Source organism: Nymphaea colorata, chromosome 5, assembly GCF_008831285.2.
Source record: "Nymphaea colorata isolate Beijing-Zhang1983 chromosome 5, ASM883128v2, whole genome shotgun sequence".
In the NCBI taxonomy this organism is placed as follows: domain Eukaryota; kingdom Viridiplantae; phylum Streptophyta; class Magnoliopsida; order Nymphaeales; family Nymphaeaceae; genus Nymphaea; species Nymphaea colorata.
The window spans coordinates 11835879-11852023 of NC_045142.1; the positions used below are offsets into that span (position 1 = coordinate 11835879).

Here is a 16145-nt window from a genome sequence, read left to right on the forward strand (position 1 = left end):
AAAAGCTACCGGACGGTCAAGTAGACATCACATCAATAGAAACCATGGCACTGTAATATAGCTTGGCACGTGTCACATACTATTCAGCTCAAGCGAGTCCAGCTTTACAACTGAGTTCAGTTGAGCTTTGTGGGTGAGTTAAAATTTAAAAACAAAATAAATGTTAAAATTTATCACCCATTACCTTAATGCCTTTAAAGATTACCAAACAAGAAAAACATGAGTCAAATTGTTTTTAAATAAACCAACCTGGTGTAACTCAAACTTCACCAGTGGCGGAGCCAAAAAAATTGATTAGAATGGCACTTGTTTAAACAAATTCAAATTTGGTGGGCATATGTATGTGTGTATATATATATATATATATATATATATATATATATATATATATATATATATATATATGAATAAATATTTAAGATTTCGCCCCCATCCTTGACTCAAGTTCATCCTTGACTAGTTTGACATAGGTTACCACAAACCCAACCAAGTTGGCCGACTCATTGCACGTCCCTATATTCACAGTGCCCTATCTAGGCAGGGACTAGCTCCTCTTGCACTCTTATCCAACCTAAATAATTTCAAAAATACCGCAACTCCTCCTTTGGTGTATATAAATTTCGCGCACCGGGTGTGCATGCAACTCACTCTCAGTGAGAAGAAGGGGATATACAACGGCCATGGATTCAAGCAAGGTCCTGATTGTAGGTTCCACCGGCTACATCGGCGCTTGGATAACCAAGGCCTGCCTGGCTTCTTCCAAGCACCAGACCTTCTTGCTCACCAGCCCTACCACTCATGCCATCATTTACAAGCTGCCACTCCTCCTCTCCTACAGGCAAGCTGGTGCTACGCTGGTGGAGGCCTCCCTGGACGACCATGAATCTCTGGTCTCCCTCCTCTCTGGGATCGACTACGTCATCTCCGCCATCGCCGAAGAGCAAATTGAACAGCAGCTCAAGCTCGTCCGGGCCATCAAGCAAGTTGGAACCATAAAGGTCTTTCTCTCTCTCTCCCTAGATCTCTCTCTGGCTTAGACGATAGATGCGTTTGTTGACAAATGTAATTAGCTCTGCCAAATGGGTCGACTCATCTTGCCTATTAGATCCACTGATCAAATTAGCGTTCGTGTTTAAACTAATCGACTGTGATGCCCTGTGGGAAAAATTAACAGAGGATGTTTAGTATAGAGGCTGCTCACCTCATTCGGAAGATCATCATCATGTCAGTTATTGCTTTTATCATGACGACATTTACTTTACTTCCCATTCAACTACCAGCAATCATCTTGAGTTTGGCAATTTCCTTATTGTAACTGCATTTAAACTACTGAGTCGATTGTTTAAGGGGTTTGCTCTAACTGATTGTTCACAGCTTTGATCATAATTAGCTATAAAAAATTAACTTTTCATTGCTATCAATGAAAGTTTTTTCATCAACCTTACTAAATTTGTGGTTTTCTTCACTGTTCATCTGGCAAAAGACTGTTACAAATTGTACCAACAGAAAGCAAATTTGAAGTCATAAGAATGTGAATGTTAGACTGACTAAATCATCCCCAAGCCATATAAAATCTGAAAAATTCTTTCTCATGTAATTTTATTTTTAGGTGAGCCAAATAAGTTGTATTATGACAATATAAGTCCATCTCATTCCATTTCCCTTTAATAATGCAAATGTCCTCATCAATGTCATATTTCCTTTCTAAAGGTTTCCTTAGCAACATCCTAGACTCACACTCTTCATAATTAGGATCATTGGGAGGAGGCTTGCGTTTTCTTCCATTAAAATGTTTTGTTTTTTTATTTTCTACTAAGATACAAAGTGGCACCTTACGCCTAATTCAAGTAGTTCATACCATTCAATCAAACATTATAAAGAGTACATGATACCACAATAATTCTTTGTTGAAGAGATGACCCTTGTGTTGAAGAGAATGCATGGGAACCAATTGATTCTTCTTTATCTTCAAATTCCATGAGCACGTTGAGAATGAATGATCAAGATAAAGCACTGAATCATAAACTGACAGTCTAATATCATGAAGTACTGAACACAATAGGAAAAGTAGAAATTCAATCGCACAAGCAAGGCAACATTTAACATGTTTGAACTAGATAGATCTAAATCTATAAGGGAAACTCTCAAAATCAATTTTCATTCATGGTGTTTATATGCAAAATATTTTATTTTTTACACATAAACCTTTCGAAAAGAAAGGAATTGGTAAGTTGTCAACAATTTTTTAAATGAAAAGAAAACTGGGGAGGTGGAACCCGCTTGTTAGTAGAAGAAGACTTTGAAAACTAAGATTAAAATAGGATTTTGAAAAATGTTTTGAAATAGATCTTGAAAGAAATTTTCAAACGTGAGAAACTGTGATTGATTTTCAAAACTGTAACATAAAAGATGTTAATGAAAAGTAGTTTTTTTTGTAGCCATTTATGTAAATAAGGTCCAATTTCATTAATTTCTAGGAGGAAAGTAAGTATATGACTGGTGTTGGAGTCAACCATGGGTGAGAGATTGAAAATGTGATTGCTAGTGCATGTGATCAAATCACAACATGGGAGAAAAAAAAAAAGTAAATGCATAACTAACATGAAGCAAGCAATTAAATATTCCACTATTTTCTTTTGATTTTCAATTATAAATTGGAATTAAATGAAATAATAAAGAAAGAAATTAACAACTACACAATAAAGATAAACAAAGATATCAATGCAAAGCTAGCAAAAGATATGGCCCGCTCTCTTTCATTACTTAAGGGAAAACAAATACATGTTGTACATCACAAAACAATGAGAGTAAATACCAAACCTCAGAATAGCCAACATAACGGGCGAGGGTGTCTCAAATCATCCAATGTTTCTACACAACAAGCAATAGTGTCAAATCATCCAACAAATCCCAAACAGAATACAAATTTACAACAATATCAAGACACGTAAGACTTAGGGTAATTTTAGCATGGTTACAATTGCAAAAATACACAGTACCCATTGTTCCATTAAATGTGGCATACCAAAGTCCCTGATTCTTATATATTCTTATAACCATCTTTTTCAAAGATTGCAGTCACTTCTTTGGGCTTCAAACTATATATCTCATGGCATCTACAAAAAAATATTATCAAGCAAGATCTACCAAAAAAGTAAAATAAAATAAAAAATCAATAGCATACCATATTTAATCTTCCACAACCAGTCTAACACCTTCATGAATTACCTCTCAATTCATAGATTCACCACAAATGCTTACTTCTACATAACTTTCTAGTCAATACATACCGATTGGATTAAAATCTCAAATTGTAAAGGGATGGCCATGGAACTGGCTTAGTACTTTTATTCATCCATAAAACTACATCTCTACAAATTTTTTACCACTTAACACCAAAAATCAATGCTCTAATATCGTCCCATATAGCCCACCCATTTCTTTGTCACCCTTAGCATTCTACAACTTCCCAAGATGTCAAATCATCATTGAAAAGCCAATTGTGAAAAACTTTATCTTAAATTTTTTCATCAATTTCATCTTTAATTTACTACTGCACCACCAATCCAAAATGTCCTTTAGTGAATGATCAAGTATAAATGAAACATTAAATTTTTGCAAGTGAAAATGCCAAGCAAAATCAGTAGCCTTACAATGCAAAAATAAGTGGAGGCATGTTTCTCAGCTACAAATCAAGTAAAACATTTATTCACCAATGTTAGGCCAATAGTTAAAAATGCAACCCTCTATGGCCAAAAAAAGTAAAGAACTTGGCTCTTAATACTGCATCACAGGCCCATCCTCCAACTTCCAACAATCCTGTCAACTCTAATTCTTTCACATAATATCATTTCTAGACAAAGAATAAGCTTCTACAATACTCCAGACCAGTTTATTTTTATCATTAGTTAAAACAATGGTTTTAAAAACATATCTTAAGCAAAGAGATCTAAATTCATGAACAACTGTAGTTGAACGAATTTGTTTGACCATGACAGTTGGAATACCAGGCCCATGTTTAGAGGTTGTGTTGATATTATGATTGTCTATCTTCTTTAGTTTCTCATTCTGTTGTGGATGATGCTCATTTGATTAGGTAGCTTGAAGGACAGGGATTGTTGGGTGGGACATGTCTAATGTCACATGCATACCCCTTGACTCTTAATATTTGCATGTATAGGGGTTTGTCTGCACATATATGTAGACCATTTTTTGTTAGTCTGAAACAACAACTGCGAGAGTTCTAACTCTCCTGCAGATGATTTGAAGGTTTGCTTATGAATACGTGTTCTTCATCAAAACAATTAACTACTAGGAAAAGTCATGCCACGTACTAATTAATCGGGCAAGTTATCTATACACAAATAGGTAGACTGGGCCATGCTTAGCTACATAGGTGAGTGATTTTTTTGCTTCTGATTGGTGAACGTAACCCTACAAAAAAAAAAAACTCTGGCTATATTTCTCTTTCACACCCACCAGCGTATGACATTACAGTGCTACATTGAATTGGTATCAGAGGGTAGCTTGTTCGTCTTTCAGATCAGCCTCTAATCAAAACTTCATTCAACAGATGAGTTACAGGTAAAGGTTATTAGTATGATACTGAAAAAAAAAATTAATAAGAAATAATTTTGTGGATTGTAGAAAGCAAAGCTTTACTCCACTAAAAGAATGTTTTAATATACTATGAGGGCCATCAATGAGGTGACCAGGTTGACCTTATGGAAATTTTAATGACAATTTCTAGGTCTATGCAAACCCTGGCCCAGGCGATTACTCAGCTGGTAGAACTGGCTTCACCATCAAACCCACCATAACACCTCAACCAGATACCAACAGCTAGCATAAGGATTTCATGGATTGAATTTACCAAAATTTATAGGAGGTGCATATACAATGGATGATAATGGCTTGGTGCAAACCAAGAGGCTTTTGAACCGACCGATGTCCCAAAAAACTTAAAACCTAAGTATGGCACTCACATGTTGGAAGAACTGCAAAACATTGGTAGAAAACCATCAAGTATACAAAGTTTGTTAGTAAGGCAATTAATGGAAGCATTTCAGATAGAATTTCACTGAGAAGTATATTCCCGACCATGTCAAGGAAAAAAGAACGCAACAATTCCTTGAGTTGGATCTGTGTGGTAGGACTCTCGAAGAGTATATTAGAAAAATACTACCCAAACACCTTTAATGTTGAAGAGGCGAGAACAAATAAGTTCATCAGAAGATTGAACAGTTTAAGGTTAAGGATGGTGGGAACAAGGCCAATACATCTGATGTAGGCAGTTGAAAAGCAGACTTGGATGGATGAGACTCTGTGTTAGATTCAAGCTCATGGAAAAAAAAAATATGAGTTTGGAATAACATCACAAGTCCCAGTTAAGAAACCTTTTGGGCCTAAGCACAGGCGTTTTCCACCACACCTAGGTGGTAGGCCTTTTCCATCAAATAGGCTAACAAGGAAAAGTGCCATTTATGCCATTGATTGAGCCTTGGAAGGTTGTGTCCTATGCTTAGAAGGGTACATTTTAATTGTGGTGGACAAAGACATTTTTTGGGAGAATCTCCTAAGGGACAAGGAGTTTCGCTATGAGCCAGTCAGTCACCACAATCTCTACCAATCGACTTAAAAATAAGAATGGCACCAGCTGAACTAGAAGAATTAAATAGGAAAATGCAATAGCTTTTCAACAAAGGATTTATCAGACCAAGTGCATCATCTAGGGGCGCACCTGTGTTATTTGTAAATAAGAAGGATGATTCATTTCAGTTGTGTATTGATTATCGGATATTAAATCAAGTAACCACCAATAATAACTATCACCTCACCATAATTGAAGACCTATTAGACAAGAAACAGAACACTTGTGTATTCTCTAAGATTAACTTTAGATCGGGGTATCACCAACTGAGAATTGAAGAAGAGGATATCCCTAAGACTGCTTTTTGAAAATGGTATAGACATTTTGAGTTTCATGTTCCTTCTTTTGGTTGACTAATGTGCCTTCTATGTTGATGAATTTAATAAACAACTTATTCAAGAACTTATTCACCAGTTTGATATTGTGTTTATTGATGACATATTAATTTATTCATCTACTCCTACAGACCCTGTGGAATACTTAAGAAAGGTATTGAGCATTCTTGGACAACACAAATTATATGCAAAATTCTCAAAGTATGAATTTTGAATGTCTAAGATTAGCTTCTAGAGACATATTATTCCAAGCAGTGAAATTGCAGTGGAAAACCAAAGTTGTTTCAATTCGTAAATGGAAGACTCCTTCTAATATTACTGAAGTGAAAGTGTTCCTTTGATTAATTGGACACTACAAAAGATTTATATAAGGATTCTCTCAGTTAGCACTTCCTATAACTACACTTTTGAAAAAAGAAAACAACATTTGATTGGAAAGGAAAATGTGATCACAGTTTTCAGACTTTGGAAAATATGACATATGTTTTGGCTATTCCATCTGGTAAGGAAGGGTTTGCCATATACACCGATGCTTCTAAATATGGTTATAGAGCAGTCTTGATGTAGAATAGGCAAGTCATTCCTTATGCATCACACCAACTATGTCCACATGGGTGTAACCACCCAACTCATGTTTGGAAGTGAGGGCAGCTGTTCATGCCTTAAAGATGTGGCAAGCCTACCTATAGTTTGAATTATTTACAGACCAGAAGTCACTTATATATTTTCTCAGAAAGACTTGAACATTGGGTGGAGTATTTGATGGACTATTTTAAGATGTCATACTGCTCTGGTTCGCAAATGTTGTAGCATATGCCCCCTACTTGCAAAGGTAATGTGACTATAGGAAGTATGATTGTCCAAACATAAAAATTGATTGAAAGATTGACTTCCTTTCATCCCTTTCAACCTACCCCCAAGAACATTTACTTGTGTGCAACAATGCTAAGTAATCTAATTGAGATCATTTCACAGAAACAAAAGAATGATCTTGATTATAGTCGATGCATGCTCATTGTAAGAATGATCAATCTGACTTTTCGTTGGACAATAATGATAGTGTTTGCTTCCAAGACCATTTATAGGTTCCAAATAATGCAGATATAAGAAAGGAACTATTGGACAAACTACATGCTTATAAGCATGCAATTCATCCAGGAACAAAAAAAATTATCAAGATGCTCAGCAAAAATTCTGGTGGTCAGGAATAAAATCTGATATCACTAAACATGTGGAAAATGTGCAATTTACCAACAAATTTAAGCAGAACATCAAGAGTCTAGAGGTTTATTTCAGCCATTGAGACAATGACATGTGGAAAATGTTCTATTTACCATCAACTTGCATTGGGGACTCAATTACATATGATTTCTGCATTCCACCCTTAAAACTGATGGACAATATAAATGACAATTTAACCCTAGAACACATGTTACAAGCATGTTCTCTAGAATGTAAAGGTGAATGGGACAAACATGTAAAACTAGCTGAATTGGCCTACAAACATTAGCTGCCATTGTAATATCGGCTTGACACCTTTTGAAGCTTTATATGGATGTCCATGTTGGTCGCCTATGTACTGGGAAGAAATTGGTGACAAAAAATTGGAACATCCTCTAGTTCAACAGCACTATGTTGATCAAGTCAAGTTGATATGGAACAAATTATCAGCTGCTTAGGATTGTTAAAAACGTTATCCTGAGATGGGGCAATGACCTCTAAGTTTTGATGGAAATTGGGGACCATGTATTTTAATGTATGCCCTCAATCAGAGTATTTTAAGGACTGGTAAGAGGAGAAAATTGAATTCTAGATTTATTGGACCTTTTAAAATTCTAGGAAGAATTGGTGAAAAAGTTTACCAACTATCAATGCCACCACAATACTCTCAGGTTCATAATGTCTTTCATGTGTCAATGCTGTGAAAGTATGTACTAGATCCTAGTCATGTGATTACCCATCATGGTTTATTAGTTCAAGAAGAATTGACATAAACAAAACGAACAATCTGCATAGTTTATTAGTCAAGAACTAAAAATACTTATAAAATCTATCAACTTACTTTTGTTTTTATTTCAAACCAGATGGAAAAAAGGACGTCGGATTGTTACGAAGCTCACAACCAAACTGGGAGACTATAATACTCCAATGCCCAATGAGATGGGTGTTTGGTCATTGGTTAGTGGCCTGCTTATTATTACTGACCATGACCAAGGGTAGATTAGTAATTGAGTGATCTGAAATTAAATTATGTTAATCACAATTAAATTTAAGTTAATGATAGTTTAAGACCCTAAATACAGGTGGAGAAGGAGTGAAGCTCTTATGCTAAGATTAATCACTAAGCTGAATTGGAATTGAAATTAATTATTAAAAAATCTAACTAAATTCTATAACCTCTTCTTATTATTTAATTAATTTTTATCACCCTATTTATAATAAAATGTTTAAAAATGCATAAAGTATTACAAAACATAAATTTTAGTATTTAAAAGCAGCCACCCTGTTGCCATCAGTGATTTGGAGGACAAGAGAGAGAAAATGATGGAAAAATAGAGACAAGGAGAGAGAAAGAGGTGGATGAGAGAGAAAGGAAGGAGCAAGAAAATTTTGGTTGACAGTAAAACCTTGCCAAATCCACCCACATGTATGTCGTACATCTAGAATAGAATTTTTTGCAGAAACCAAAGGTATGGTGAAAATATTGCAATATCATTGATTATACATAAATTTATAGGTTTCGCTCATAGGAATTATAGCTTCTTCTCCTATGCTGCACTTTGCAGCTATTCCCTACAATTCTTATGGATTGGAACCATGAAAAACAATATTGGTAGGTGAGTTTTTAACGTATTTTCATTTGAAACTTTAGAGCGCACACATGGCACGTGTGAGCAACAAACAGACTATACCAATGACGCACGTGTGAGCAACAAACGAACTCTACCAACGATGTTTGTGTAACTTAATTGTCTAGGCTGGGTTGAAATTCATCTCGGTTCACAAGCAAGTTCCTTATATTGTGAACCTTGACTGTAGGCCACGCTAGGCTACGAGGGCCAGCTAGATTTGGTCGGCCATGGCTAAACCTTGGTCAACTACAACCCAGCCCTATATAGGTAACCTTAGATATGCCCAGATTTAATTTTAGGTTGTGTGGCCAAATGATCACCTAGATATTTATTTTGAAATTATTGTTCATTATGCATAATTACATTGCCCCCAAAGTTTTGCTAATCATTTAGATTAATAAAGTTCATATTCTGTGACTTAAACCAAGTTGTAAGATTTGAGCAAACAGCTTAAGCTAGTTGAATTTATCTTAGTTCTTTGAGCATATATACAAGCTTGTTATTCAGATGCAATTGGTCTTAAAGGAGTGTGCGACACGAAGACAAGGAACTCAAGCTATGTTAGTGATAAATTGAGTTCCGAGAGTGATGTTGTGCAATGATTAACTTGTGTTTTAGCTCTGAAAAAATTGTAATTAATAAAGAAAGCAAGGTAATGTTGACATATATGAAATTGTAGCTATGTGTTGATTTGGTTGATCATGATGGTTGGTTATTTATTTTACGTTATTTTTGCTTGTTGTCTGAGTTATAATTTTGATGTGGGCAATGGCTTAGAGCTACTTCTATATTTCTAAGATTTTGAATTGAAGTCTATAGACAATCGAAGCTAACTGTAAAACCTAAAATGGGCCAGGTTCAGTGGCGCAAGGGTCTAGGGACCAAAGATTGTGGACCCTTTCCTGAATGCAAAGATTGATTTGTTAAGTGCTCCTTTTCAAGCTACAAAAAAGAGTTCATATCCGATGTGCGACAGGGAAGCGAGTCATGAAATTACTTTGGTATCACAATTGAGCTCAACAAAATGTGGAATCATGGTAGTGGCTACCCCAAAATTGCGAGTTTCTGGTGACTCAATGTTTGGGATAGTAACCTGCACAATGGTTCGTCTTGAATACGCCGAGATGGTGGCATCATATGAGTTTTCTCAGTGGGTGCATGTGTGTGTATCATTGAAATTCATGCAATTTTGAATTACTTGTCCATTAATTTATTTATTTATTTCATTGTTGTGACTAATATGTTTTGGTTACTTGTGTGATTCAGAGTAAGTGCTTTGGTTTGCTGGAATGTTGAGGAAACTGAGAGACCAACTTTCAGGGCTTGTAGATAAGGGAAAGCGTCCCATTTTGATAATTTGATCGACTGAAACGTGTTACCTTCCCTATCTAGATCACTGCAGATTATCATACCTCCTAACCCTTCTGAACTTATGGACCAAGTATTATCACCGCGCCAGAGTGGACCTACAACCAGTGATGATATCACCTATTATCCACACATTATGTTGTATAGAGAATGTCTGTTATGAAGAGAATAAAGTTGGTTTTAATTACAGGACTGGGATTGAGTGATGCAATAACATATGCTAGATCTATCATAATGGTTTTAGCTACTCTACAATGGCATGTGCTAGATCTAGTAAGACTAACTCTCTACCTAGAGTAACATAAAATAATCAAATCACAAGCACAATCAAACCAAACAAAATGAATGTGGAGGAAGAACAAAAAATGCAGAATCTTTTTCGAATAATCTTCCCTAATCATGACTTTATTCTAAGAAAATTACTATACTAACATCAAATACGAGCTAATCAATGATAAACCTTTGATTTTTATGAACAAATATATTTTTTACAACAAATCTAGCAAGCCACAAAGACTTGTTCCAAGATAGTGGGGAAGTGATTGCTCATCACCTGCGATTATGAATGATTCTAAACCAACAAAAAAAAAAGCATATTCAATTATCAAATATATTCCTAATCTAAGTTAAACCTCAAATATCATGTAAAACAGAGAGATATAATGCTGAAATTCAATGAAAATTCAGAATATGCACATGAGGACAAGTGGATTCTAACTAATATGCATGCATGAAAACAATGTCATTTGCTTATTTGCATAGCATCAAATGCCCAATATAGGGTGAAAGAAGAGTGAGCAACCCTTCACATTGATGTGCTTGTCCAGATGGGAGTTACTCCATGAACCCTCCTTGCTGCTGCCATTGATAAGTTTGGTGGAGGAAAAATAAGAAATGCACAGGACAAAGAAAACAAGAGAACAGTATGTAGCAACAATGGAACTTCAATGGAGGAAATCACCATAAACTAGGCCTAATGTAGAAAGAAAAGGTTAGGCAGAACACTTTTTAACATTAAGGAGATACCCAAGTTTATGTCCATGGCCTATTTAAACTAAAAATTCAATCATTAAGTATTTTAGAAAATTTTCTAAAGAAGACCCACTTAGGGACTATTGATAACTAGACTCTAAGTACTTCCTTAGTTTTAGACTAGCATTTGGCTACAATGAGAACTTCTAGGTCAATTTTAAAAAATTTACATCCCAACAAATTTTTTGTTTGACCTAAATGTTTTCACAATGATTTTTCTCCCAGACCTACAAAATATTTCTTTTTTTTTTTTGCTCTAAATTGACCGTTCAATCTCTAAGCTCGATAAAATTGTGACAGATCTTATCGAGACCTAAATTAAAATAAATGATCTAAAAGTAGTGAAACCATAATAAATGCATGCAAATAAACTATAAAATGTATTTCATGTATTATCAATGGAACAAGGCTTGGTTCAAGAAAATGAAAATTTCATTTCTTTAGAGTCACCAAAAAGTGTATTAGAGATCCAGATTTTATAGATCTCGCTTATATTGCAAACTTAATGATGAGGCTCTTACTAAAGAGTGAGGTTTTTATTGGCCTAGAATGTCAGTGCAATTTTCAAGAGCATAACTAGTGGCCAACCTAAATTCTTGTGGTTGCATTGGTTCAGATATGAGTAGCTACATGCTATGCACAGTAATGTGATAGCATGTGCATTTTAGTAGTTGAATCTTCACGTGTTTAGGAATTGGCAATGGTAGTGTTGGCAATGAAGACAAGGCAACATAATTTGTATAGTAAGCAGTTTGAGGTTTTCAATTATCATCAAATTTAAAGTGCACATTGTGCAAGAAAGAGTTAGACATGCATCAACGTTGATGGTTGGACTTCTTCGATCCTTATGATTTTGTTACTACGTACCATCCATTTGAGTCTAATGTAATAGATGGTTGCAGTTGCTTGTAAGAGGGTCAATGAGTACTTTGCATGTGAAACTGTAAAAAATGATCAAATATTTTTTTGCATGCCAGTTATTCATATTCAATGATCAAAAAGCAACTATTATGTATATTAAATTGAGGAATGCTTTAAATGTTATTGATGAGATTAAGGGCACGCATAAAGAGGATCATGGATATACGCATATGAGGGCCTTGTCAAGTTGGATCTATCAAGTTTTTTGGTGGATGCATTAAGTACTAAATGGTTTGGGTCAGGGGTAGAGTCAAGAACTTTTGGCTGAGGAGCACTTATACACAGCACCTAAAATTTTATCTTTAAAAAATTGTATTAGCTTTAGATTAATATTAAAATGATAGAGGGCCACAATATGTAAATAGCAAAAGGTAAGGGGCACTGATTTAGAAATAAATAGATTTTACGAGAGGATTCAACATGTAAGTAACTGGAATTAGTGTAAATGTGTGGGCAGCTGCCCACACAATCCCAAATGTGCATCTGCCCAGGTTTGGGTAGTAACTACGTATACTACACAATATTGGTTTAGTTAGAATTATTTTCCACAAAGTCAATAAAACTTGCCACCCCATTCACTTTGAGAGTATGAAGATGTATAAGGACTTGTGACATAATTTCAATGGGTTGATAAGAAAGGAAGGGTGGACAATATGCATCCATATGTCTAATTTATTGTCAAATTATGATTGAGCAATTGCAGTTTGTTGGTTTGATGCAGATGATAGAGATGCCACACTTGGAATGAGAGTGGATTACTATGTAGTTCATTGTTTTCCTCCCTAGGACTTGCAATTGTTGATGCTATTTGGGTGATTGTGATACAACGTCCAAGTCAATGTTATCTATTCATATGAGTTAATTACCAAAATGTTACAAAATTGTGCATGAAGGTGATTGTAAGACTTTTGGGTTCCTTAGTTTATTATTTTAAATTGAGACTATAAGTTTACTATGAGATTATAGCAGCATTTTTTGAGAACTATGGGTATAAAAATGATAATTAGTACTACTTTTCACTTGTGATTCGATAGTAATCAAAGTGCATGTTTCAATCTTGAAAAGATACATTGCTCACTTTAGACATAAAATGGAGAGAGGTAACTATGATAAACATATTATGCTTGTAGCAGTGTAGATGACAATAACTGCCATGAAAACAACAAAATAATACCATGCAAGGCACTTCACAAGAATCCTATAATTTTTTTGCTACAAATGTATGTGCGATCTAAGGGAGTGGATAGTTCTCTTGTGCTATGGTACTATCTTAAGCAAATGTAGTAGATAACTCAGATATACCAAAGGAGTTACTCACACCACATTAGAAAGAGCTTACTTTTGAGGCAAGAGTCCATAGTAAACGTATTTTTTAGTTTTAGAAAGAATTGTTAGCTCAGTAGAAAATACATGGGTCCATTTGAAGTGCTTGAGAAAGTAGATAATTGAATATGCACTATCACTTTACCGCTATAGTTTTCTCATGTGTATGATGTGTTGCCGAGGTTCGAGGAATAGAAACTTGCGGACTAGATCTTCTTCAATAATCAAAATATCAAAGCACATACTGCTAATCCATGAGTCTATGGCATATGTATTTTTGTCTAGACATTGAACTAATTGAGAGGATTTTGGGACCTATTGTCATTTCGTTTTGAAAACGTATTCCTAAATTAACATACTTGTTGAATGTGTATGTCGTTTGTTTAATCCTTTTTAATATAAAATGGATCGACATATTTCATGATCTTCACTACTTATGCTTTGTTCTTGAATATAAGGCAATATTATTCGCAGTATGTGCCTTGATGTTTTGATTCAGCTTGTATTTTGATAGAAAAAATCTTGTCTTGTAAATGTGCAAGAAGATTGAATGTGGATGGCATTCGAAAATTCTAGATGATGCCAATGAGGACTCCTCAATTAAGTTGTTTCATAATTTCTATATATGATAGTATATTAGAGCAATTATAGGTTTACCAATTTATTTACACAAACACATGCACATAGTGGAGCTGATTATGTCTATTTTTTGCTTAACATGTGCATTTGTTGGATTAGGAAAATCACAAACTGTAGTTTTCCAAATAAAAGAATTTTGAGTTTGTAATGTAACTCATCCACATTAAAAAAAAAAAAAAATAAAGTTTCTTTTCCTATGTAACCCGTCCATATTCTGTTCTTTTGGTTCGCTAGGTTATTGAAGGAGAACTTTAGTTAATAATATGATTGTTTTGTCTTGTCATTTATGAGAAGATTGGCACAACAGTTGGGGCAGAGGCTGGCTATGTACATGCAAATTGAAGTATAGGAGGATTAGCACCCTTAAGCATGCACCTAAAACAGGCTTTGTATCTTAAGAAGACACGAGAATTGATGAGAGCTTTGGATCTCTTGTAGCGGTTTGCATGTGATACTTCTACTCAACCAAATTCTTTGGTCTTGACTATTACTTACCATAGGTGATGTTTTGACTGACGAACAACTTAAAGTTTGGGTGAATCTAACAAAAAGTTAGGTGAGGTAAATCTAACAAAAAGTTACGTAAAAAGTTATGTACTTTGAGAGTACAAGTCTTTATCTCTTTTGACTGTTGCCCCTCTGCCAATGTATCTTTAATTTAGTCGTGGCGACAAACTCGTTCCTCCATTTTCTCATGGAACCATTTTTCCATGGCAGAACTGCAATGGAGATCTCAATGGAAAATTTTTCTTGGATGTCCAATCAAGTGGGTGATCTTTTCAAATTAAACATTTTTTGATGTAGCAGGTAAAAGCTACCGGACGGTCAAGTGGACGTCACATCAATAGAAACCATGGCACTGTAATTTAGCTTGGCACGTGTCACATATTATTCAGCTCAAGCTGAGTCCAGCCTTACATCTGAGTTCATTTGAGCTTTATGGAAATCAAATTGTTTTTAAATAAACCAAGCTGGTGTAACTCAAACTTAACAAAAAAAATTTACTGGAATGGCACTTGTTTAAAAAAATTCAAATTTGGTGGGCACATATATATATATATATATATATATTTAAGATTTCGCCCACATCAAGCACAATGTGGCTGCGCCATTGAACTCGACTCTTTTTTATAACTCAAATGTTAGCTCAAGTTTGTCCTTCACTAGTTTTACATATGCTACCACAAACCCAACCAAGTTGGCCGACTCATTACACATCCCTATATTCACATTACCCTATCTAGGCAGGGACTAGCTCCGGTTGCCTCTTATCCAACCTAAGTTAATTTCTTATGTCTCACCAACCACTGCACTCTTTTTTCCAACATATATATTTAAATTTTCATACATGGTCGCACCAACTCCCAACAGTCTTATTCGGCTCACTGACCAGCTAACGAAAAGAAAGGCACCAACTCCCTACAGTCTTATTCGCCTCACTGATCAGCTAACGCACCAACTCCCTACAGTCTTATTCGTCTCACCGATCAGTTAACGAAAAGAAAGGCACCAACTCCCAACAGTCCTATTCGTCTCACCGATCAGCTAACGAAAAGGCTCTACTGATGCAGTGAGAAGTGAGAAGCAGGCCTGGTTATATGCACATCTTGAGTTAAATAGGCTCTACTGATGCACAAAATTTTCATGCAGCTCATATCTGGTTAACAGAAAATAGATGTTTTTCGGGAAAGAAAAAAAATTAAAAGATTAAAAATAATTTTTAAAATATCACAACTTCCTCCCATTTTCTGGGCGTAGATGTATTACATGCCCGAGCTATTTACGCAACTCTCTTTCTGCGCACCCTGGTGCATAAAAAATTATGCATCAGACAAAAATGCTCTTCTTCTGTTCCGTTTAATAGAGAAAAGAATACTTTGTATAAGGATAGAAAAAAGTAAACGAAAAGAATTAAAAAAACTAATGAAGACATTTATTTTAAATAATTTCAAAAATACCTCAACTCCTCCTTTGGTGTATATATATTTCGCGCACCGGGTGTGCATGCAACTCACTCTCAGTGAG

The 16145-nt window shown here is 35.2% G+C and overlaps 1 protein-coding gene across 1 annotated transcript; it reads left to right on the forward strand.

Moving 5' to 3' along the window:
- Positions 1–680: 680 nt before the first annotated feature.
- On the forward strand, positions 681–4846 carry LOC116255194 (bifunctional pinoresinol-lariciresinol reductase 2-like). The gene is made up of 2 exons (XM_031630980.1): positions 681–998; positions 4751–4846. The coding sequence occupies exons 1-2, from the start codon at positions 681–683 to the stop codon at positions 4844–4846; spliced, it is 414 nt and encodes a 137-aa protein (XP_031486840.1).
- Positions 4847–16145: the final 11299 nt, after the last annotated feature.